At 37.7% G+C, this 25,122-nt stretch overlaps 3 protein-coding genes across 14 annotated transcripts in view; 1 reads left to right on the top strand and 2 right to left on the bottom strand.

Moving 5' to 3' along the window:
* The window catches only part of LOC105227352 (uncharacterized), an 11,121-nt gene extending 4,450 nt beyond the window's left edge, over positions 1-6,671 (bottom strand). For 2 of the 5 annotated variants that reach the window (XM_011206639.4, XM_049457858.1), the window contains exons 1-2: positions 6,406-6,664; positions 4,802-5,242 (exon numbers count right to left, since the gene is read on the bottom strand). The gene's annotated coding sequence lies outside the window, so the exon portion shown is untranslated. Of the gene's footprint in view, positions 1-4,801; positions 5,243-6,405 lie in introns of all 5 variants that reach the window. The other 3 variants (XM_011206641.4, XM_011206640.4, XM_029550655.2) reach the window with 3 other exon arrangements.
* The window catches only part of LOC105227434 (centrosomal protein of 135 kDa), a 24,200-nt gene extending 8,491 nt beyond the window's left edge, over positions 1-15,709 (top strand). The window contains exons 11-18 of one of the 6 annotated variants that reach the window (XM_049457853.1): positions 12,460-12,585; positions 12,973-13,126; positions 14,012-14,118; positions 14,509-14,599; positions 14,672-14,848; positions 14,903-15,088; positions 15,151-15,308; positions 15,450-15,709. In XM_049457853.1, coding sequence (XP_049313810.1) covers positions 12,460-12,585; positions 12,973-13,126; positions 14,012-14,118; positions 14,509-14,599; positions 14,672-14,848; positions 14,903-15,088; positions 15,151-15,308; positions 15,450-15,645 — 1,195 coding nt within the window. In that variant the 3' untranslated portion in view covers positions 15,646-15,709. Of the gene's footprint in view, positions 1-12,459; positions 12,586-12,972; positions 13,127-14,011; positions 14,119-14,265; positions 14,600-14,671; positions 14,849-14,902; positions 15,089-15,150 lie in introns of those variants that run through there. The other 5 variants (XM_049457854.1, XR_007422884.1, XM_049457855.1 and 2 more) reach the window with 5 other exon arrangements.
* Positions 15,360-25,122, bottom strand: LOC105227350 (uncharacterized). Of its 3 annotated transcripts, XM_049457852.1 has the most exons (7): positions 22,039-25,121; positions 19,595-21,970; positions 18,491-19,495; positions 17,105-18,433; positions 16,988-17,041; positions 15,587-15,834; positions 15,360-15,498 (listed from the first exon to the last, which is right to left on the bottom strand). In XM_049457852.1, the coding sequence occupies exons 1-6, from the start codon at positions 22,070-22,072 to the stop codon at positions 15,656-15,658; spliced, it is 4,977 nt and encodes a 1,658-aa protein (XP_049313809.1). In that variant the 5' UTR covers positions 22,073-25,121; the 3' UTR covers positions 15,360-15,498; positions 15,587-15,655. The 3 variants fall into 3 exon arrangements, with proteins under 3 accessions (XP_049313809.1, XP_049313807.1, XP_029406514.2); XM_049457850.1 differs by having other exon boundaries at positions 18,491-21,970; positions 22,039-25,122; XM_029550654.2 differs by having other exon boundaries at positions 16,988-17,038; positions 18,491-21,970.

The following is a 25,122-nucleotide window of genomic DNA, read 5'->3' as shown; positions in this document are numbered from 1 at the left end:
GTTGACAGCCGGTAGCGAATAGTGACTTGAAAGCTTCCTGCCACTCAAAGTGTTGCACTGTAAAATGAGACTGCCACATGGCCACGCAACGGATGTTTCTTTGCAGCGCCACAAATCACGCGTCGCAAGCAGTCAAGAGCGTGCTATGCGCCTGTTTGCCGACGCGCATAATTTGCGGCATTTCAAAACTCTTAATGTGTGTGCAACAAGCCGCTGCAATCGCGCTGATAATGTTGCTTTGCACACTTTGACTTGAAATTTATCTTTTTTGCAATAATCACAGTTACTTTATTGGCTTCATTGCAGCAATTTGTGCAAGGCTTTGCGTTTTCTGCGCTTTGCACTGAAATCACAGTCGGTTGCATTTTCTGTTGTTGTTATCGTTCATTTTATTTACAAGTATCAATTTCGCACTCTGCGCATGCGCCACCGCAATTTCATTTGCTCAATAAAATCGCTTGTTTATATGTATTTTCTGTCTCAATTCGCGTTGTTTTTATTGTTTTTTTATATATTTTTCCATATTTCTTATGAATCGCTGTCTCAATTTCCAACACGAAATGCGCCTTGCCATTGTTGGCTTGAGAATATACGCGAATATGAGTAGCGTCAACACAGAACTTGTAAACACATTTAGCTTTGTATTTGTATTTGTCTGCGGTTGTATCATGGACCTCATTTGAATGACCCATATAGCTGCGAAAGCACGCAACTGCTAACATTGAAGAATCATATGTGCAAACATACGTGTGTACATAGTATTATGCACAACCTGTATCGACTTTTTATTAAACAGACTAATTTGTGCGTGTTATTTATGGCTACAGGGTTCAAGGCGAGGCAAGTGTGTATACAAAGTTTCAGTAGAAATATAATTCTACCATTTGCTTCAATATCTATTGAATTTGACCTGGGCTAATAGACAGTCGCGTTGATTATTTTAAACCAGCTAATATATTTATTGTATATCCAATATATGGAGGTTGCCTTTTATATTTCGGTTCGTTGAGTCGATGTGTGATTCGTCTTCGGTGGCTGGTTTTCATGATTTCTTGAATGACAACTGGCAAACCATTGTTTGTATACCACTCAGAGTTTACTGTACTTCATTGTTCCAGTGGTATGGTTGCGATTTGTCCAGTTTTTCCAAAAAAACAGCAAACCATTTACTTGGAAGTGCTTTGTGCGTGAACAACTTTTGTTGGATTCGGCTCATCTTGAAAAAACCCATACAGTTCACTGCTGTTTACTTTCGGACTCATACGCGTAAATTCACGATTCATCACCTATCACACTGTCATAGACATGATTTGAAGTATCGCATCGTATTTTGTTAACACTTCTCTCGCCCAGTCGATACGAGCCTTTTTTTTACCGTTCTCACGACAGTCGGATCTACGTAACCGGAACGGGCCCGGATTTTTGTTATCAACTAATGTCTATAGTTGTCTCACTTTCGCGATAGATCACTTGACGATCTTGCAATATTAGTTTGTGGACGGCATCAATAGTTTCCGGACGGTTTTTCGACGACCTTCTCGAAATTCGACCTCGATGGAATTCAGCATACCATCGATAAGCACTGGTCCTGGATGGGGCTTTATTGTAAAAAAACTGAATTAAGTTTATCTAAGCCATCTTGACGAGATAATCTACGTCGACAATTGTAAAAATAATCGCGCGAACATGTTTGCGTTTTAATTCCATATTTTGGCCGTGAAGAATATTTTAAGTTACTGTAAACACAAATAGCGAAATATAAAAGGAAACCCATGTATAAATCGACCAAAAAATGTTTCTTTTTTATTATTTTACATATATTTTAACATTTAATCCTTTCATTGCAAAATATACATATTAACTGGTTTTTTTAATGAAGTGAAAACGAAATTGTAACAGGAAGAATTTTAACCATCGTCAACCCACAGACAAATACAATCAAATGGCAATTGAAGCCAAATTGCATAACTGTAGATAAATAAGGCAAGCCAAGAAAGTGGGCAGCAGCAGCCAGCAGCCAGCCGCCTGATGTGTCGCACCAAGGCATCGAGCGCAGCGCTGGGCCTCGAGTGCCATGTAATAACAAAAACAACTTGAACAGCATCTTACTCGGTTTGTAAACAAAAACCGGCATTTGTTGGCGAGATTTGCTCTCACTCTTGCAATGCTCCGTGTTTGCATGCGTTGCACTGCAACATGTTTCAAACAGCTGTTCGTCACACGGTGTAACGGTTAATTAGCAGCGCTTGCTTGACTTCTTTTCGCTTGCAATTGTTTTCGTTGCACCAACATGTGCAACACACATGCGCAGGCTTGCTTGTGCGCTGGACCACTCTCACTGCTGCTGCAGCCAACAACCCACCCTTGCCCGTCAGCCGTTTTGGCAGCGTTGTTGTTGGCGATTTTCGTTGCACTGCAATTGCTTGTTAGCGTTTTTCTTTTCTTTTGTTGTTGCGGCTATCATTAAGTGCCGCTGATTACGTCGTCACTGGAAAAGTTGTGAAAATTACTTGTAATTATTTGTTATTTCATTGCTATTTTTCTCATTCGTGCGCCGTGTGGGGTGTGGCAAACAGCATGTAGCTTTGTAGGCCACCAGCACGATATCTATTTGTTGGTTTAGTGGGTTACTAATGCCATCGCTTGCCTTATTTGTCGCTTGCGCAATATTGTGGTTATTATTGATCGATGCGATAACATTACGATCGGATGGGATGTTGCAAGTGCAATTAAAACCATGCTTATGGGGATAGTTTGAAGAGGAAAAACTTTGTTGCAACTGCATTGCCATTTGTGGTATGGTATTATGAATGAGTTGTGAAGCTTAGGTCTTGATCTTTCACACAGGGAACCCAAGATTTAATATTCTATTTTCCTTCTGTCGTTCCGTCTGTATGTATGTATATATGCGAATTAGTCTCTCAGTTTTTAAAAGATCCAACTGAAATTTTGCAAACATGTTTTACTTCATTAGTATATGCACATTTGTCAGCACCACCGATATCGGATCACTATAGCTTATAGCTGTCATACAAACTGGGTGGTCAAACCCAAATCCTTATATGGAAAACTTTTTCATTTGACCAGATATTTTTATGAAATTTGGGATGTACATATTATTTTCCTTGACAATACTATGATCTCCGAAGATATCGCTCAGATCGGACTATTATGGCATATAGCTGTCATACAAACTGGTCGATCAGAATCAAATGCTTGTATGGAAAACTTTTTCATTTTACGAGATATCTTCTAGAAATTTGGCAGATATTATTGTCTAAGGCAATGGCACAATCTCCGAACAGATTGTTCAAATCGGACTACTATAGCATATAGCTGTCATACAAACTGGTCGTTCAAAATCAAGACAAATATCGGCATAATCATATTATTTCCTTTTTAAGTAACCCAAGAAAGTTGTTTATATCAATCACGCTGGATCCGAAACCGTATCCAAACCGTTAGATATAAATATAGACGTGGTTGCTATTAGAAATGCGTCCATGCAGCGTATTATAGCTTCGGTGCAGCCAACGTTTACGTTTTTTCTTGTTGTTGATTGCAAAAAGCGAGTTCTATAGCTTTCTTTTTTCAATTTGATTTGATTAAGAGCTTGATAACTTTTTTTAAAAAAAAAACGCATAAAATTTGCAAAATCTCATCGGTTCTTTATTTGAAACGTTAGATTGGTTCATGACATTTACTTTTTGAAGATAATTTCATTTAAATGTTGACCGCGGCTGCGTCTTAGGTGGTCCATTCGGAAAGTCCAATTTTGGGCAACTTTTTCGAGCATTTCGGCCGGAATAGCCCGAATTTCTTCGGAAATGTTGTCTTCCAAAGCTGGAATAGTTGCTGGCTTATTTCTGTAGACTTTAGACTTGACGTAGCCCCACAAAAAATAGTCTAAAGGGCGTTAAATCGCATGATCTTGGTGGCCAACTTACGGGTCCATTTCTTGAGATGAATTGTTGTCCGAAGTTTTCCCTCAAAATGGCCATAGAATCGCGAGCTGTGTGGCATGTAGCGCCATCTTGTTGAAACCACATGTCAACCAAGTTCAGTTCTTCCATTTTTGGCAACAAAAAGTTTGTTAGCATCGAACGATAGCGATCGCCATTCACCGTAACGTTTGCGTCCAACAGCATCTTTGAAAAAATACGGTCCAATGATTCCACCAGCGTACAAACCACACCAAACAGTGCATTTTTCGGGATGCATGGGCAGTTCTTGAACGGCTTCTGGTTGCTCTTCACCCCAAATGCGGTAATTTTGCTTATTTACGTAGCCATTCAACCAGAAATGAGCCTCATCGCTGAACAAAATTAAAGCGCGAAACACATTTCGAACCGAACACTGATTTTGGTAATAAAATTCAATGATTTGCAAGCGTTGCTCGTTAGTAAGTCTATTCATGATGAAATGTCAAAGCATACTGAGCATCTTTCTCTTTGACACCATGTCTGAAATCCCACGTGATCTGTCAAATACTAATGCATGAAAATCCTAACCTCAAAAAAATCACCCGTTACATACCGCTTAATACCAAAATCAAACCATGTGATCAAATTTGACCCGGACTGGTCCAATTTTCTTAAGTTCGTATGAAGGTTAATTTCAATACTAGACCCGTACTAAAGACCAGACTATGCCGTCGCATTCTAGCATGATTGTTTATACTGATTTATCCGTATTCTAAGCAGCATCACTAATATCCATACTAAGTTCACTCTTATAAACAAAACAGCTTATATAACTAATCCAATTATTTTCGGCTAATTATTTCATTAATTGCCGTTACCTTTTTAGTCTTCGCCGCCAATGAAGCTTGAGCAGTCTGTCAGTATTTCCGCAAACTAGCTATATTCTGCGCAAATTTTGTAGTTGCCGTCTGCGTTGAAGTTTCACTTTTTAGAACATAATTTCTTTTGCTTCTTAACAATTTAACAAATACTCGATTGGCACTTTCACAAAACCACACACCTGCGAGCGCACATTCTTGTAGTTTTTTTTGTCACAATGTCACTATTTCCTATATTCTTTCATGGAACATTATGTTCTGTGTCTACACGGCATTACCTACACAGCGATAGCACACCGCACTACACTCACACTTGTTGGACGGTTATTCAACTCGTTGACTACATACATATGTATGTATACACTGAAAGCTGAGGCGAGTCAGTCACTTAGTTCATAAACTTTGTATGCGGCAAAGAATGAAGTGAGTGCGCACAGGTAGCTGAAATGAGGTAGAGAATGAAGATGATAAAGAAGGTAAACACAAGATGATATGCAGCAGAGAAAAGTGGCTGTGAATTGGTGAAACAGCAACAACTTCACAAACAACTAATTAATAAGTAGCGGCATCAGTCGCAGCGCTCGCAGCAGCAACTCCTCTTTATGGCCTTGAATTCAGCGCGTTTTGATGTCTTCTATCTTTTTATTATTGATTTTATTTATTTTGTTCAGTATAATCAAGCATTTTTTTTGTTGGTTTGACTGACCAGCTCGAAAAACGGTTTTATGAATTGGTATTTTTTTTAAGATTGAAATGTAGACGCAATTAGTGGCTTCGTTTTCTAATTATTTATTCATGTTGTTATTGCTGTTTGCAGTTTTGTTATAATTTTAATTGTATTTATATTTTAAACAGATAATTAGCATGTGAATTGAATATTATAATAGCAAACGATTTAATTGGCCTCTCATTCTGCTTGACTCAAGAAAAAATATGTTTCCATCTTGTGGCAGGATATTAAAAATTATATTTTTATTTAATTATTTAAATAGTTTCTCTATTTTTATTTATATATATTTATTTAATATTTTTATTTATAATAATTTTTATTTTTAAAGTATTTATTTTTTATTAATTTTTTTAGTTTTTTTATATATATATATATTTTTTTTAATTTTACTGAATCAATGTCTCCTCTTGTTGTTTTATTGACCGTCAACACTTTATATGTTACAATTTCTTAATTTCTTTTCGTATTTCTTTTTCCTTAACAAAACTGCTGCAAATTTGAATGCGAAATTCGTAATAAATTAAGCCAATCGCGATTGAACTCTTTCAAGGTTACTATTATGTTTTATCATGCAAATCGCAACTATGCTGAATTCGAAAATAGACGTTTGCGTTTTATAATTCGTTGCAGTTTCAAATTGAATGCGTTAATTTTTTCAACTTTTCAACACTTGCACAAATAATTTGTTACGCCTTTGGAGGTCAGCACACATTGTGGTCTAATTTAGCACCGTCAGACTGTAGACTGATATCAAGTTGATATAGCAATATGTTTTAGCTTTCAATCATATTAGCTGTGTAACAATCGAGATGAGTTGTTCAAAATTCATATGTATATGAGCGGTATTACGACACTAGCATGAAAATACACTTACTACACTTTTTATAAAACTCTATATATTATATTTATTAAAACTACTTTTTTTCTGCTGTAAACCGACTTTGAAGCCAACGCAGCCGTGTTTTGACTTTAACGATATTTGTCTGCCGCTAAACTATATTTATGTGGTTCACCCACCAAATCAAATCAAATTCTTTGCTGGCGCACAAATCGTATATACTCGTCAATCGCACCACAAGTCGAGCCACACGCCACCGTAAGCCACCAGCGCCGAGTTTGATCTGTGCGCCGGGCGCATTTTTACTATCAACATTCAGCATTGCACTCAAACGTGCTCTCATTTGCTGTTGAGCTCTTGTCTGCACTCAATTTATTTTCAATCAGCTGTGCGCATTTTTCGAGCACAAACCAAAGTTGATTTGCTTATTTATACCAATTTATTTGGTTTACCTATTCTTCGTCGAAGTTTGCATAACATTATTATCAAAAAATATATTTCATAAACTTTTCTCTGCCTCTTTTAACCATTTCTACTCAGAATATTTTTTTTTTGTTTGCTACTCCGCTCTAGAGTTATCTGTAGTTTTTCACTCATCTCACTCTTTTGACGTATGTATATTGCTCAGTGTTTATTGTTTGCTTGTCAACAATTGAACCGATGTTTGTTGTTATGGTTATATTTTTTATGCTTGTTTTAATTTCTATTGCTTGGTTGTCAATGCTTACAGTGTATGTTTTTTTATCATCGTATTATTTTTATGTACAAACATATGTACATACATCTTATTTTAACCACATTTTGGCTGTACTGCTAGTTTGATATCCTTTTTGTGGGCTACGCATAATTTGTAAGCCTCATTTGTGGTCGTTAACTGTAAATTAGTTTTGTATGCAAATTTATATTTATAGTCTATAGCATGTACTAAGAGTAGTATAAAACGAGCATTCAATATTTTCCGGTAGTTAATTTATATGCGAGAACAGAATTTTCAGGTTGTTTTACTATTTTCCACTATTTTAACGTACTGTACTGTTAGCACAGTTAGTTTCGGCAAAATCTATCATCTTTAGCTTGAACATGTGTGAAAAAGTCCGTTTGCAGATCAGAGCTTTTGTTGGACTTGAAGATTTTGGAAAAGTAAATGTCAAAAACTGTTCGTAATTTCTGAAATTGTAAAATTTTTTCAAAATATGTCTAGATCTACTATAGATTGTGCGTGTTCTAAAACATTTCCTATTACACTCTTCTTGTTTACTGGCGTAGACATCGCCTACGCGGTTAATGTGGCGCCAACTGCTGATTCCAAGCGAAGCTAGGTCCTTCTCCACCTGGTCTTTTCAGCAGAGCTGAGGTCTTCTTCTTTTTTACGTGGCGGGTGCCTCGCCTTCTCACTTTATTACAGCCAGTGTTTCCTTACGATTCATACAATATTCTTACACGAGCCTTATAGTTTTTCTGGGTGCTCGGCTGAGATTTTTCTCTGATTTGTGGTGCTCATTCGACTCATAAAATACTTGAAATATTCGTTTAAAATTGTAATTTACTATTTATTAAGGTATAGACTATCGAAATATGTAAAAGCAGAAAATTGAATTTTCATATGTTCACTTATTTTTTATTTGAAATGTTTTTCTGCTTTAAAATACTGTTTACTTCATTGTTCACATGCATATTTCTTACGCTCCTACTTGTTCTTCTGTTCGCTGTTACTTTAGTAGGGGTATTTGAACTTTGTATTTATCTTGAAGATCCCTGCAAGTCACATACATGTGTGTATGTACGTAAGGTAGCTCATGAAATGCGTGACTTTTTCGCCCATTTCATTGTGGCCTTTATTTACCCACGTAATTAGCACATTTGCATAAAAGTGGTCAACTAAATGAGGAAAAAATCTCGTACAATATGATTTGCTTAAAGAAAGATGAAAGCAAAAAGCATAAAAAATAAAAGTGCCTCTTTAAAATTGCATTGAAAGGAAGTTTTACCTTCCGCAATTGGTTCAAAGCGTTTCTTCGCATACGACTACACATATTGCAGAACTTTACTTGCGCTTTGTATTTACTTAAAACGCATTGACTGTGTCTTGTTGCCTTGGCGTTATGGCTCCCTGTCCCCTTGACTCACTGCGTTTTACGGACGTACCTATATTTTCGAAAATATCTCTGTTTGTATGTGCATATGTCGGGTATAAGTATATGTACTAGGTTTGTGCTGGCATTGAAGAACGTGTTTGGCATATCGACAATGTTCGACCTTTCATTTAGCAGCACATTTCCATGGTTCTTATACTAAAGTTAAACAAATAGACAATTTAATTTGCATAGTACTCTACTGTATATACATATATGCAAGTGTATATGTAACTTTGACTAGCTGACGACATGAATGAATGGACGTGTGACTAATGCTAGTGAGCGTACGTACATACCTAAATACTAACATGTTGTTACCAGCCTAATCAAGTAACCGAAATCAATAATAACGCGTTATTAGCGAATTCTGAAAAATCCATTTCGGGATTTAGCATTTTTTCAACCAAAAAAAAAATTTATAAATATATATTAAATATAAATGCCACTTGCGTTTATAAGAAATGAAACGTATTAGCTTTTAATTTATTGCAAACTCGTTTGTCACTGCTGCCGCGATCGCTGTGGTAATTACAGGTTTATTTAGTTGTATTATTTCTGTTGATATTATTTCTTTTCGCTACAACCTTTTGAAGATTTTTTCCGCTTAATTAAAAGGTAGGTGTTACTTTATTTTGTCCTTGAACGTTTGGTATTTCGGAGTAAAGTGTGACCTCGTTGGTATCAGATGTTTTAAAAGAAAAACGATTTTTGCCCAATAATGATATAGTGTTCGTTGCAATGCAGTATGTAGTATGCAATATATTTTCATATACATATACATATGTACTTTTGAATCTTCAAAAATTTACATTTATTTAAACAAGCAGATTCAATAAATAATGTTGAAAACTTTTCAAAAAATTTTAAAATTTCAAAAAATATTGTAAACTACTATTTATGAAAATGTGTAAAAAATCTTATAATTTCTGCAATTTCTCGAAAAATTTTAAAATTTCGAAAAAATTTAAAACTTCGAAAAAAATTTAAAACTTCGAAAAAATTTAAAAAATCCGAATCTAACTCCTCCAAATCCTCCCTTTCAAGTAAGACTCAAGTATCATGTACGATTATCTTACGAATTCATCAGCTAAAAGTTTCGTCAGTTCATTGCTTTACAGCTCTGCATTAAAGTGTTACATTTATCTGCATAAAAAATAGTAACTACGAAGTCGTTTTGAAAATTTAACTCTTCATTTGCAGCACATACAAATAACGTACTCACGTACTTGAACTTAAGCAAAGCCAACAAGACTTACAAACGTTCAAATAATCATCTAAAATTAAATTAATTACAAGCTATAGCAAAAGCTTAACAGCTGTGTTCCGGTTTTAAATTAACCTGTCATTTAAGTTGCCAAGAAAAAAACTGAAAAAAATAACAACCAAAACTGTAAAGGTTATGAAAAGTGTGAGTACTCGTGCAATGCTCTTTCAGCGAAACTGCAAATCAAAATAAATAGCACAATACAACTTAATAACAAGGAAAAAGTTAGCTTTGTCTGGACTGAAGCTATAATACCCTTCACAGGTTTATTTCTTTCTCAAGCACTGAATTTCGATCGTTCACTTTGTATGGCAGCTTTATGCTATAGTGGTCCGATATCGACGGTTCCGACAAATGAGCAGCTTCTTGTGGAGAAAAAGCGTGTACAAAATTACAGATCGATAGCTCAAAAACTTAAGGACTAGTTTAGCTACATACATGCAGCCGTATATTCTTAGCTAAAGCGACTCTGCTCGATCATACTGATCATTTCTATGTATATGTTATAGCGTATCAGACGTTTCGGCCTCGGTGTTACAAACTTAATATACGCGGTTCAGGGTATAAAAATCATGTCTTTGACATAATTCAAGGCACAAATGCCACATGCATACCACGCCATTTTTGTCAGTTACTAAATATCAAATGTGAATGACAGCCTACAATTGTTATAAAATATAAATGTCAATAAATATATGAGCTCATATACGTGAATTAGCACAAAAGGAAATAGTGATAACCAATTATTATATGTGTATAGTGCGTGGTATTAGTACTTCAGTGAATGCTTGTAATTGAAATCGAGCGCAGACTATAAAAATTACGATTTATTTGTAAATATTTGTGAAATGTCATATGTTGAATCTGAAAGGTTTAGGCCCAGCTTATTTCATTTTATTTTTATTTACAAATGTTTATATGTACATACATTCTATTTTCTCTTAAAATTTTTTCGAGCTAAATTTTTTCAATCTCATATGTTTTCTAGCTGCTTACTCCTCTATTTTTTTCCTCCACTTACCATTTCTATACTTCTGCATTAAATGTGAAACGAACACATACTCTCTAAAGTCACTTTGACAACCAAATACTTACTCACCTGCAGCCTACTATTAAATATACGTCAATCCTTCTTGTATTGACTGCACAAATTGCTTGACAAGTGAGGGCGGATATGTGCGTTGGCCGGTCTTTCACCGAATGGCTAACCATGCGTGACACCCATTAAGCACTTGCCCGATTTGTAATGTAATTAGCATATTTTTGAGTGAAACCCACGTCGGTGAATTCATAGTTTTGATTTACGGTTCGTTGGCCAACATTTGGCCTCAGCTTAGCCTTGATAATGAACTTTGGCATGTTGTATACAACTTTTGGTACTAAAGTTTCTGCCAAATGATTATGAGGGTTACTTACTGTAGGTAAAAATAACATTTACTTAACATCTTATACAAAAAATTGCGTTGCGCGCTGCTAGATGAGAAGTTTATAAAGTACTCTACACTAACATCTTTCCACGGTATTAATTTCTGACATTTACCAATCTTCTTTCACTTAAATAAATATATATAACTTAATGCATGTGAATTTTGCTATTAAATAACGGTAATGTAATAGTAATCAATTCCTAATGCCGGCGCCAGCTTAGCGGCTGCGCCCTGTGTCACGATCAAACTCACATTTATACAAATATATTTCTACTTTTAGCCATACAAGCCTTTGTTTGCAGCTCTTTATATGGGTGCGGTGCAATTTTCGTGAACTAGTTGCAAAAACAGCAAGCAAAAAGTCAAACAATATCATTTGCACACAATTTTTTATTCAAAAATATTTTTTTACACATTTCCACTTCACCTTTTTCACTCCATTACAGCCAATAAAGAGTAGGTAATTTTATTTATCCATTCATCTAATGACACAATTGAAATCTAGCTCTCACAACTTTTGCCATGCTAAATAACCTTTACCTTAAATGTACATACTTCCTGCAAATGATTTTCGCTTATTTTGCATTTGTTTTTGTCTTATTTTTCTTAATTCAATTGAGCTTGCATTGTACTGCTGCTAATGGTGCGATATATACTTATTTTGCGTTTGCTCCCATTTATAATTGTATAACTGTAGTTTAATGTCTTATAATGTCAATAATTTCTACTGTAAGTGCTCGCCCAAACCGATTGATTCACACATTAGATAGTTAAATTGCAATTTTCATACCCTATAAAGGTATAATTTTTTAACTGCTATTGTCCGTTCCTTCAGTCTGTTGTTAGTAGTAGAATCCGATTATAATTCGAATTATTTTCTTAAGTCTTTAGTCTTTCGATGCGAATCGAGTTCGTTTCTTAAGTCTTTGGATCATCAGGCCAAAGCAAGTTTTTTTTTAAATCTATCGTTTAACAAACTGGTGCGAGTTCGTGTCTTCAGTCTTTTGATTGCCAGGACAATCCGAATATAATTCGAGTTCGTTTCTTAAGTTTTTAGTATTCCAATTCAAAGCGAGTTCGTTACTTAAGTATTTTGTTCATCAATATGATTCGAGTTCGTTTCTTAAGTCATTTGTTTTTAGTTATGAATCTGAAGTATTTAGTTCATAAATATGATGCGAGTTCGTTCCTTAAGTCTTTTGTATGTCAACCCTAGCAAAATCACAAAATAAACGATTGCTTACTTACTTTTATTTAATTTCAGCCAATTAACTGCGAAAACCCGTGAACGTACTGCCGAGCTGCACGAAACCTCAACGGAAAGCAAAAGTTTGCGCCAACAAATCGCTGCACTGAAAATCAGCCGAGACGAAGCTATCGCGGAAAATGGGTGAGTCGAATGCGCTACAAGCAAAAGCAACTAATTTTTGACTGTTTAAAGTTTAAAGTTGAATGTGTATATATGTATGTAAAATATGTACTAGTATGTATGTATGTATGTCTAAGCGTGATATTTTATAATTTTGTGACGATTATTATGGGAAAATGAGCAATCAGCAGGTTTTATAATGCAAGCCACTATAAAGTTTACTCACTTTCGGCGTAAAAGGTCGTATATAATATGTTACACATTACCGTTATTGATTTTACAATATGCAGCTGTGTTGCGTTGGTGTGTGAACTTGATTTTCTTGCAACAGTCTTTGCTAACGCGACTAATTTTGTCTCAGTAGCAGTGTGGCTAATGTGATTTTCTTTTCATTTTCTCTTTTTTCAGCCGTCTGTCGAACGAATTGGCCGAGCGTCAAGCAGAGATTTTGACACTTAAGAAAAAACTGAAAGACTCCGATTTTGAAATCGAACAGTTGAAACAGCAATTGCGTCAATACGTAGCGGAGGTGAAGAAAGCCGAGGATTTGTTAACGCATAAGGTGGGTGTATGATGTTTATATTATATAATAAATTGTAGTGTATACTTTTAGAAGGTCTTACTTTGGACTCTTAACAGTGCAAAATATTTGTAACGCGCTCAAAATTAGTTTATAAAATTATTGTCTTAAAGTCAAAGAGTAAATAGTTACGATTGATGTGATGGGGTTATAATCACAACCGCAACAGATTAAAAGTTTATAAAACTGTTTTTATAAAGGATGATTGTTATCGACAGCCGACAATGAAAATCGTCTAAAATACCTCGAATATAAAACATTTCTACGATGACGCGATTCTAATTAAATACTCACCTTTTTCTCGCCATATTGTATGCATTTTCATAATGCTATTCTCATAGAAATCCTAGTCCGTATTGGAAAAAAACTGGGTTAGTCAACTTTCGCCAGTTTTTCTGGAGGCAAATTTCTCACTATAGATAGAACCAGGCAAGAATCACTAAGTGACAGGCCCGGAATCTAAGGTGGATGCATAAGAATATCCCAACCATGCTTCTAGCGATTCATTACTAATCTGTGCGGGCGGGCGTTGTTCTTATGGAACATAATGTCTCTCCTATTGGCCAAAGCTGGCGGCTTTTGGACGATTATTTCCTTTACACGGTTCAATTGTTGACAGCACGGCTCCGAATTAAGAGCTTGGCTGTAAAAGCGCAGCTTACAGAAGATGGTGCTCTGCTAATTCCATCAAAGACATAACCAATTCTTTCTGATCGTCAATCCTGGCTTGACCACTTTTTGCGCCGGCTCAGCGCGACTCGATTACCTCGATTTTCACTTCATGTTGTGGCCTTCCCAAACGCTTTTTAAATCCAGCAACCATTCGCTTCAGATAATTAAAAAAAAAATTCTACTTTTCTCTAACAGGAAAAGGAACGCGAGGAAATGCTCGAGCATTATCGCAGTCTATCACATGACGCCGTCATATTGGAGGGCAATAATCAGAGTCTAGAAGTTGAAGCAGCCGAGCACAAGTAAGTTCAAACTTTCTTAGCTCATTAAATCTATTAAATTTGTTACTTTTCACTTGTTTACCAAACCTAAATAGTTAATTGACTAAATTTCTACTTACTTCCTCTTCTTTACATTAACTAAAAACTTTGCCTGCTTGACTTGCGTAGATGTTGTTGCTGCTGTGCGCGACATATACGCTAATTATTTGATTTTATCGCGTGTATGTATGTATGTAGTGTATGTAAGCGGAAAAAGCATTTGAATAGCTCTCTTCTTAGCAGTATGTAGCTTTAGTTATCTTGATTTACGCACACGTAGCTGTAACGTAGCACTGCCATGGTACAATAAAAAAAAATGAAAAATCAACATGTTGAACGAATTTACCGCTATTAACCCCGTTTTCATTAAAGACGGCAAATCACCGAATTAGAAGATGAAATAAAAGCGTTGAAGAAGGAAATTTGCTCCCGCAATGCACTTATTGCACAACTAGAGGATAAGGTAAGAAGCTACATTATATATATTTGTGTGTGCGCTTTTTTCAATATAATTTTTGTTTATTCTTTCCTACAGCTAACGGCGCTAAATGCACAAAATGCTAAGCTGGAGCGTGAACTTGAGGATGCCTTGGATGAGCAACACCTGCTGAAGGTTGATTTGGCCGCGCGCAAGGAGCTGTGCGATAAGCTCGATGTAGAGCGCGATAAATTGAATGCCGAGTTAACTGAGCTGAATGAGATAAAGCGCAAGGTATGCCACAGTAATTTACGCTTTAAACACTTTTGTTACGCACTTTTTCGATAGCTTGAACGTGACAATGAGAAGCTGCGCGCGGATCTGGAAAAATCTTCGAATGGGCAGAAAGTCTCCTCCGAAACGCTCGAGGAACTATTGACGAAAACGCGTCGCGATCTGGAGGAGCAAATAAAAGTCGATAGTAAATTGAGTCAGGAGTTGGTGCGTCAACGCCAGCAAAACGACGATTTATTGGTGTGTACAACTATTTTTTTATTAAATCAATAACTAATAAAGCATTTTCTTCGACACCACAGCGTGAGTTAGACGCCGAACGCCAACGTCGTCATCAACAGGAAACGCTGGCGCAGGAATATCAAATACAAAATCAGGAACTGCGGCACAATCTCACCGATGATCGTTTCCGGCAGGCGCGTTCACGTGACCAAAGTCCACGCTATCCCTCGCAGACATTGTAAGCAGCGTTCGCTTTTAGCCAAGCATTTGTACTTAATTTGAAAATGCATTTAACATTTGTTCCGTTTTTACTCTTAAATAATTTTTATAAAATGTCTTGCGTTTTTCTTTGTTTTTTTGTTTTCGTTTTTGTTTTTAGTACAAACAAAAAAATAATAAAGTGTGAACCAGCACAAAAACTGAGCAAACTATATGCAGATTTCATTAAAAAACCAAAAAAAAAAAACAAAAAACAATTACAAAACAAATCATCATCTCAGCTATACTCATACATACATAAATTAGCGGTGCACATACTTCAAATATTTGAAACTTCGACCCAATCGAAATTATAACATTTAATCATCATTCATTGCACTCATCATCATCATCGTCCTCAATTTCGACGCAATCCTCCCGCAGTTGTACGCGAAAATCGGGATAGTAGAGTGTCACCATATTTAGATAAGTTTTGAACATACAAGGACAGCCAGTGAATTCCGGTATCTGCTGGTATTCGCCGCCATAAGCGAAGCTTAGGCGTCCTGTAAAATAGGAAATGTATGCAGTGCTTGAGAATTCTGTTGGTAAGTGAAAATTTAGTTTTTGGTACAGTGCTGTCCAAAATATGTGTATGCATGTGTGTTTTGTTAGTAGCTAGCAAATTGAAAATTCAGCGCTCTAATGCGAAACCGCACCGAAAAAGTCTAATTTTGAGTAATGTAGTTGGGCTGTGATAATTTAAAAAGAGGAAAAAAATCAAATGATGAAACAAATACTGAAGCAAGTGTCTGTATTTGATGTTCCGATTATATTCGAAGGCGGTCCGATAAGTAAATGCACGCACCGCTCGATGGCGGCACTATCGCTAGAGCAGTTTAATATCTTATAAAACATTATCGTAAACAAATAGTGTCGAATCGGGCTCAAAGTTTTCTTTTGGCCATGTGTGGAAAGGCACTTGGATGCTGCATACGGTGATCCGTTGTTGTTGTTATTGTTGTTATAGCGGCAGAAAACATTTCTGAAGAAATTTCGAGAAATGGTGCCGCGCTAAAAGTCCTTGGCCGGATGAAAATCCGGGTCTGCTCCGATTACTTAGAGCCGACTATCGTGGGAACGGAACGGTGATGCCTCTCCTTTTATCGCAACTCTCAAAAACTGGTTTATCGAGTTTCAGAGCATTTGACGCTATTTAAGAGCAATCCCAAGCAGTTTCCGTCTCATTTTGTGACCGTAAACTAAATATGGATCCACTAGTATACAGCAGAGAGCAAGCCACAGTCGAAACAGTGAACTTTTCTCGGCGAAACTTGTCTAAAGAAAGCGAAGACTTAATAAAATGTGATCTGCATCGATTGTATGGAGAAGGAAAATCAGTTGAAAAGGTCTATTGTATCGAATTATGGGCTGTCTCGACTTCGAATTGCAGAAAAAATATGCCAATTTGACGAAAAAATGCTTTGCCACCGTCACAACTTACTAGCACACACTTCCGACGTCGTCAGTGCCAAATTGGTCAAATAAGCCTACGAACAGCAGCGCCATTTATTGGAATATCCAGATCTCGTGTTACCTCTTTTTGTCACTTTCCGTCCGAAATTGGGCTAATATGAAGAGGTTATCGCCTTCACAAAGGCCTACTTGGCAGAGCTCGACATATTTTTTTAGACAAAAAGTCAGCATCGTTTAACTCACCTCTTGGCGTGCAGTCGCGCATAGGCTCCGCAGTTTCACTTTGTAAATTCGCTGCTAGGAAATATGTACCAAATTAGTAAGACATTTACATAATATAGACGAAAACTAAAAAGCTACCTCCATCCTGGGCATAGCAGGCCGGGTCACAGTTGCTGTATTGTTCCATAAATTGCACACGCGTCTGCGGCTTGTACTGTGATAGTTCTTCTGCACATCTATCTTCTTCTTCCGGCATTTCTTGATGCGGCGGCATTGTGGCATTAAACCTTGGCGTTCTACGTTCCGCGTAGTTTTGAAAGCGCGGACTTTTTTGTACCGTTTGCAAGAACTTCATTGGCCCATTTTGCCAAGGTGTCATATTGCAACTACTTATTGGTTGGCCCGGTATAAATTTTTCATCCTGTTGCCATGGTAACAAATAGTTCTGCTCATCTACGCATTGAATTGGTGGTTTTTGTTTATGTTGCGCAATGAAAATGTGTCTCTTCTCCGAGTTTATTTCCACTCTACCACACCACTCTTCATTGCTCTTTAGTTGCACCTTTCCATTTTGCTCCTCATTGTTTTCCTCACATAGGAACTGGTATTTTTTTTTGATACTATCCGAAGTTGAATGCGGCGATTTTTGGCTCTGACGTGGGGAGTCACATGTACATGTAGATGGCGCTGCAGAGCTTTTTGCTTGATCTGCATATTTTTCACTGCATTCTTTCGGCAGCGGTACGTACTGTGGTGCACAGCGATCTTCCTTTTGCTCGATAATCGTTGCTGAGTACTGTGTTCCGGTCGAGCGCAAAGTTATGCAGCTCTTCGATAAACTTTGTTGCGATAATGGCTTATAATTGGTAACTGCGGCGTCGGACTGCAGTGCTACAGCCATATGAGAGTTAGCTGCTAATTGACGTACCGGCGAATGTTCGTATTGATCGCCTAGCTTCTCATAAGGAATTTCACCTCTATTTTCTGCTGGACATAAACATTGGCGTGGAGACGCTGACGGTGAAGTTGACTGTGTAGTGCATGGCTTGCACATATAAGCATCTCCCGCGTTCGCAACGCAGTTGCCACGTAGACTAGTACGTCTAGTGCAATCGTCTTCAGTTGAAGGAAAACACGCGGTACCGTAATCAGTGCATAATGCTCGAGGTTTCATATAAATTTTTGGCGTTTCAAGACTAGGAAAAGGACTTAGTGGACTTGCAGACCCACCCATGACGCCAGCTGTGTCCGATCTAGTAAAGCCTCCACCTATTACAGCACCATCGTGGATGCCCGGTTGTCTAACCGGACTACTTCTTATTTGTTCTGGCTGACTACGGCTATCCAACTGTCGCAGTTTGTCCCGATCCTTATATTTTGGGGATCTTAATTGTTCTGGTTCCTGCGAAATTTCACCTTTAATGGCTGATTTAGCCTGGTCACGTAAACTAATTACGGGGCTTTTCCCTAAGCATAATATATTAACAGATTATTTTAGATGAAACAATTATAAAAAAGAATTACCTCTTCCACTAGGTGCACTCCTACCGCTTTCGTCTGTATCCTCAATTGTAATTTCTGGAACTGGCGGTACATTTTCAAATATATCTTCGCTACCTGTACGTCCTCTATCGGTACCAGGCTGTTTCCCCGTACGTGGAGTGCTAGTCGTAGGGCTCGCAGCTCTATTAGTTGTGTCTGTACTCTCAGCCTTAATGTCTGCCTTAGGACTGTAGTCATCTATATATGTGCCTGCCTTTTGTGTATCCGCTTTATATTTCATATCTTTGGCCGAAATTTCCGGTTTTTTAGATAAGTCTATATCTCCAAGTTGATCGGTCCTCATTAAATTAACTTCTTCCTGTTTGAAATCTTCTTCCTTCCTAACTTTTCTCTCACTTATTTGTCCGTGATCCGTCTCCACTCTCTGGTCGGTTTCACTAATATGGTCTTTTGGAGACCTTTTTCCTTCTGGTTTTCCATACTCATCGCGGGAGTGGGATGGTGAAAATCCTTCAAATTCTATGTTATCGTCCGATTTCAATCCACGAGCGAAACGAGGTTTCGCGTCTGGAGTATAGGTATGAGGGTCCTCCATCCTACGTGTCGGACTATGTGGTGTAGGACTATGAGTTTCATAGCGTGCCGAACGTGGTGTTTCATCTGGGCTGTAAATTCTGCCCGGCATTTGCGCAGACCTGGGCTCATCATAAGCTTTACGCGGTGAACCACGAGGATCATACCTTTCATCTGATTTAATACCTCGCTCATAGTCACGTGCGGAACGAGGTGTACTCGAAGTGAATTTAGGTTCGTAAGTGCCATCGTACAAAGTGTTTGGTTCACGTCTTTCCTCCTCTTGTTTTGATGGAACATAGTCGGTTGGAGTACGCTGTTCATCGTAAGTTCGACCGTGGCTCCTCTCAGCACCTTGCTTTCCAATAGATCTGTAGCCTTCATCTAATCTGGGTTTCTGTTCGATTGGAGACCGTCGTTCATCGTAAGTTCGACCGTATCTCGTGTCAACACCTTGTTTACCAATAGATCTGTAGCTTTCATCTAATCTGGCTTTATGTTCGATTGGAGACCGTCGTTCATCGTAAGTTCGACCGTAGCTCCTGTCTGCACCTTGTTTATCAACTGATCTGTAGCCTTTATCTAATCTGGGTTTCTGTTCGCTTGGAGACCACCGCTCATCAGTAACTCGACCATAGCTCCTCTCAGTATCTTGTTTTCCAATAGATCTGTAGCCCTTCTCTATTCTGGGTTTCTCTTCAAGTCCATATGCTCTAAATACTTCCGATCTATCTTTTTCATACGATTCCCGTTGTCTGCCGTCGGGCCCAAGTCTGGGTTGTTCATCTCGTCCAGTGCCGCTAACAGTTCGTTCTCTTTGATGCGATCCAACTGGTTTCTCACCAGGCCTCTTCGGGCTTTCTCGTTGTATGCGTCGTCCACGTTCGGGACTTTGAGATGGGGGCAGATCTCGCACTGTATTTTTTTGTACCGGCATTATGTCATAACTTCGCTGCGGTGATACCTGAAAAAACTCCCCATAGCCTGTCCTATATTGAGTTTCAGTGGGTTCCTGTACCATTTTAGGTACATCGCTAGCATAGGTATCACCAATGCGGTAATCATCGAGAACTTCTGTTATAGTGGGAATACCAGCGTGCCATTCATCTGGTTCAGGTGGATATTCCATTTGTCTTAACCGTTCATCCCACGTTTTATCGTCATCAGCACTTTGTGCTTTGCTCTTTTGCTTCTTCTTTCGATCTAAATCAAATTTGCCTTCACTTTCGCCCGGCTTACAGGGTTTATAGGCTGTAATCGTCATCTGTTTCAGAGAGCGTTTTGTCTCACGTGAATACTCTCGACTTGCTTTTGGCAGCTCGTACGTAATACATTCATCTGACTCAGACGAGGGCTTGTGACGTCGCTCCTTTGTAAAAGTTATTTCCAGCAGTTTTTCCTTGCTCTTCATTTGATGTGCCTTCTCCGATGAGTCGACACTACCCGACGATTCACTCCGCTGACGTGCCTTACGCTCGCGCACCTGATGCTTCTCATTCGCTTTACGCGCAGAGACGTCATAAGCTTTCGAAGTGCGCTGCCTTGCCTTATCTTCGCTCTCGTTTTTTCGACGCGTTTTGCTACGCGAGCGATCACCACTTCTTTCAATATCAACAAGTGTGCGTCCATCCTTCGGTACATCGACCGTCAAACGCTCCTTATTCTTGGAGTGCCTTGGACTGCCATGTTTAAATGATTTGGTGGTGGGCGAGGCGGTGGGATGATAGAAATCTTCTGTATTTAAGTCACTCACACGCCTGCCATAGATAACTTTTGCCTGCGGCTTGGCTGGTTGACACTCACTATAGGTTGGACAAGGCGGTAAACAGGGTGTGCATGGCTGACAAGGCTGACACGGCTGGCAGGGCTGATAGCATGGCACACAAGGCGAACATGGCACACATGATTGGTTCGTCGCCGGCACTACACATTTATTCTGCGACGGATAATTATAATGATATTCATCGCGGCAATATTTGTACTCTTTACATGGCGTAAGTGCCTTCTCCACATACGTGTTTTTATTACATAACATGCCATTATAATTGCCAACGTTATTGTAGCGCTCACAGGTCTTCGTGCAATTGCAGTCATTCGGATTGCAACCGCCAGCGCAACGACAATTCTGCAAGTGATAAACATTCACAGCGTTCTGACCATCGCCCGTGCCGCCATAATCAAAAGCATAGCAGTTGGGCGGTGTGGTGTCGAGCAACCCTTTCGTCTTTAAAGCCGCCAGATTGGTGGCCGAATAATGTATGGCAGCGTTGAGTTTGGCCTTAAGGTTTTGCAAATTATCCTCAACACCGCCGCGTTGTGTATCTTTCTGCAGGCCAATTGTGCGCATGCGCGGACGACACGAAGTTTGTTCGTCGCGCGCGTAACGCGGTGAAGTGCAAACGAACTTATGCTGACTCGAGAATTTTTCAATCGTAAACTCGATATTATTGGCAAACTGGGTATCGAAATCCTTTAGCTTGTCCAACGATTCGATTTTCGTGTGCAGATCGTTTTGTATGGCAGCGTTGCGCATCAAAGGGTGCGCACGCGACCTGAACATTAGTTTGTCCCTTTCCCGTTTCAATTTGGCAATTTCATTATCAATTTCATGTGCCAGACGCTTCAACTGCACCGAAGTGCGATTGACTGCGCGTTCCAGGTGCGATTTGTCACGGCAAGTGGTCAGCAAGGCGCCACTCTCCGGCGAGTTGCCCAATGTTTCGGTGGTGGTGTTTCGCTCCGATGCTGTTTCTGGTCTAAGTGTTGTTGTGTAGGCGCTGCGCTTTGTGTGTTTCTGCTGCTTGTGCGCTTCCTTGGCATTCGGGTGTGGAAATCGTTCGCGTAATACGGTCTTATGTCGTTTAATGTAACCGTTGTGACTGCGCTCGGTTGTATAGCTTTCCTTGTGCTCAAGTTCTATGCTGTCCCCTGCAGTATCGTAGAATGTATAACTATTACTTGAAATCTCAATTTCTAGAATGTACATAATAGCTTACCCCTGTCTTTTAGTTCCTGATACCGAAATCCCATCAACAAATGCTAGTGACTTGTTTTTGCTTTTGATATCGAAAAATTTGTTAACAAATAAACGCTAGATATTCAAATAATTTCGTTAAATTTCACCAATTGTCTGCTTTCCAATAAAAATATAACAAATGAAAAATGTTTGATTGAAAAAGAATTTTTTGTTTCGAACCGAAAACGTCTAACTCAATGAAGTGGCTAAATTCGCCGCCAAGTCAATGCTTCCAAGTTTACTGAAAATGGGACGCAATCCGATTAATTTTCAGTGTTGAAAACTAGTAACTCCTCGATCAAAAAATCAAATTCAATTTCTTCAAAATAAGAGTTTTACGTTATAAAAGCCAGTTTAAGAATTTTATACAAAATCCGGTATGAAGTGTTCTCTCGGAAATTCTCGAAGTTAGCGTTTTAATAATCAAATCACTGACCACATTTCCTAAAAACCGTGGGCATAACCGACTCCACACGTGCTAAAAACCTTGAACGCTTAGATCGTCTGTTGTCTTTTTATAGCATAGCCTTACCGCATGAATGCCTACTGGACAGTGCCCAGTAAGAACTTCTACGATTGCGGCAAAATGAAGCGCCACCTTGATAGCAGCCACTTCTGCTCACTATAGTGGTCGGGCAGTTTAGATTAATGGAGAGCTCTTTACAGAAAACACCCCTCCAATCTCTAAGAGGCGAACCCTAGCTTCAATCCATCCGTGAAGAAGCTTACTGCGCCTTTTATCCAGCGACTTCTCCCCATTCACATCTCTCTCGTCAGTATGTGAAATCTGCAGCGTGTGGCCTCTGCGACGCAGTGATCCATGTTTTCAGGAATGCAGCTAGAGGAGGAGAAATTCTCGGCAATATCTTTAAAAATTATTTCTGAAATGTTTTCTGCCGCTACTACAACAACTGAAACAACAGCAATAACAACTTTTGATATTTAGTTTTAAACACGTTTTACGGTAGCATTTTATTGAATCCAGAATTCAGTAAAGAGATTCTAAAAAAATACGATACATTTATAAATATAAAATAATTCACAGTTAATACATACATACATACATACAATAGAATGCAGTTCATATACATAATATAATATAATTCTTGTTTCATATACATTTCGCCTAACGCTGCCCAATTTGGCAGGACCTATGCAAGGTATGCATCGCCCACAAGCATATCTGAGTAAATATAGTAGTCAATATGTTATGTGATGTGTGTTGCTCAAGTACCTTTTCGTTATTTTCAATATATGTATACCTCTTTATTTGCTCGCTCATACCACTTAATGTTTAAATCAATATTTAGTTTAAAGCTTCTTCGAATACTCATATGACATATGGTCAGACTGTTTTGTTGTCTGAAATGCGTTAAGTTTTGAGTTTAAGAACCTAAAACGTTACTCGAAATCGTTGTCCAACACTATTTTATAGCTTTCGGAAAGATTTATCGCTTTAGCATCGGAAAAAGGGTTCAGAGTTGTCTAAAGATTTTTTTATTTTTAAATCCAAATTACAATTATTTCGGAGCGAGTATATCACTTGACTTCTATTACAATCTCGAATGTGAACTATGAACGTTCTATGAAAATCCTCGACAGCATCGGAATTTAGAAATGTAATACAACAATTGCCATTCCAGTCAAAGAACATTGAGTTTCAATGCTTTGTTAACAGCATCGCTTTGAAAATCTTCCGCCACAATCCCCTATAACGCGGTACTCGCAGAGGTTAAGCTCTAGCTGACAACAGTCCGAGTGTACCTTGTATTCTTTCTTGGTTTTTTAAGTCAAAACGATAATGGTAACTCCTGAATTATGGTTCTCATGTTCGAAACTGATTTTCCTATAAGAATACTTGCAAAAGAACTCAACAGCTGTATCTATTTTGTATGAGTTCTTAGTGCGTTGGCAAGCCAAAGCAAGCACATAGTCTCCAAAACTTGCAGCATCATTTAAATACATTGACACTTTCAATATATAAGAGCTTTTGTCTACTAGTAAAACAATCCTTCAAGTGCTCATATGCACATTACCCAAGTATTTTGTAGATGATTATGTATTGTGTTGTGTATGTCAGAATGTGCCAACGTTGTTACATTAATTGCTGTTTAACGCAGAATTTTAAGCAAACATTTTTTTCCAATTTTCTCTCTTAATAAAAATTTATATATATATGCGTATGCTTACAAGTTTCAAATGAAGCGGCAAATAAATAAAAGCCTTGCTGCCAATTGTGAGTAGCTTTGACTGGCAGGTTGCGTTTTACTTAATGTGTTGCCTACTTTTAGGCGCGCATATGCATATTGAGACGAATTGTAGCTTGTGTGCTGCCAATAGTTGCGCAATTATATTAATGACTGATATATATTAAGCCTTTTGAGTGTACTATACAATTTTTTCCAACACATAAGCAGTTATAGACGTGTTTTGTATATTTGCAGTTTAAGTTGCTCGTCTTTTTGTTGTTTAGCGCACAGCGCATGCTTTGTTTTACATTTAGAAGCAACGTTTTTTCTGCTCTGTACATATCTATAATAGTATATATATGTATATATTTTTTGTTTTTACTTGTATGTATGTATATATAAGTTTTATATTTTATATAGGCGTATTATTGTGTATTTGCATCATAATTTTTACATCAATTGCTTTGATTTTCTCTGGTTTTTGCTTTTTTTGTTTTGTATTTGTAAGTTATTTTTATTTGGTGGTTAAATTGCAAGTTTAGTATTTTATTGCACAATTTTAAAATAGTTTTTCGTAGTAAAAGCAGATTTTCAACCATAAAATATTAATAATTAATGTTGGAAATTTTTAAAAATTTATTTAAGAAAAAAAAATATTAAAAAAATTAGCTTTCTAAAAAAATATAATTTTTTTTTAACTTAAAAGCTTAAAAAATTTTAACTTGATAAATTAAAAAAAGTAAAATCTATTTTAAAAATGAAAAGAAATGTAAAATCTTTTTTGAAAATTTGTTTTGAGGCAAATTTTTTAATTAAAAAAACTTTATATTTTTTCCGCATTTAACTAAGCAGCAATTAATTATTACTGCAATTGT

The sequence above is a fragment of the Bactrocera dorsalis genome, chromosome 5 (genome assembly GCF_023373825.1).
Source record: "Bactrocera dorsalis isolate Fly_Bdor chromosome 5, ASM2337382v1, whole genome shotgun sequence".
Lineage (NCBI taxonomy): Eukaryota > Metazoa > Arthropoda > Insecta > Diptera > Tephritidae > Bactrocera > Bactrocera dorsalis.
This window is presented reverse-complemented; position numbering and strand designations above follow the sequence as displayed.

Excerpts from the sequence above, each read along its gene's own strand:
- LOC105227350 (XM_049457850.1), bottom strand. The coding sequence starts at position 22,072 with ATGGGATTTCGGTATCAGGAACTAAAAGACAGGG. Across the intron at positions 21,971-22,038 it reads TCAGGAACTAAAAGACAGGG|GGGACAGCATAGAACTTGAG; the intron begins GTAAGCTATTAT and ends ACGATACTGCAG. Across the intron at positions 18,434-18,490 it reads GAGTGCACCTAGTGGAAGAG|GGAAAAGCCCCGTAATTAGT; the intron begins GTAATTCTTTTT and ends TATTATGCTTAG.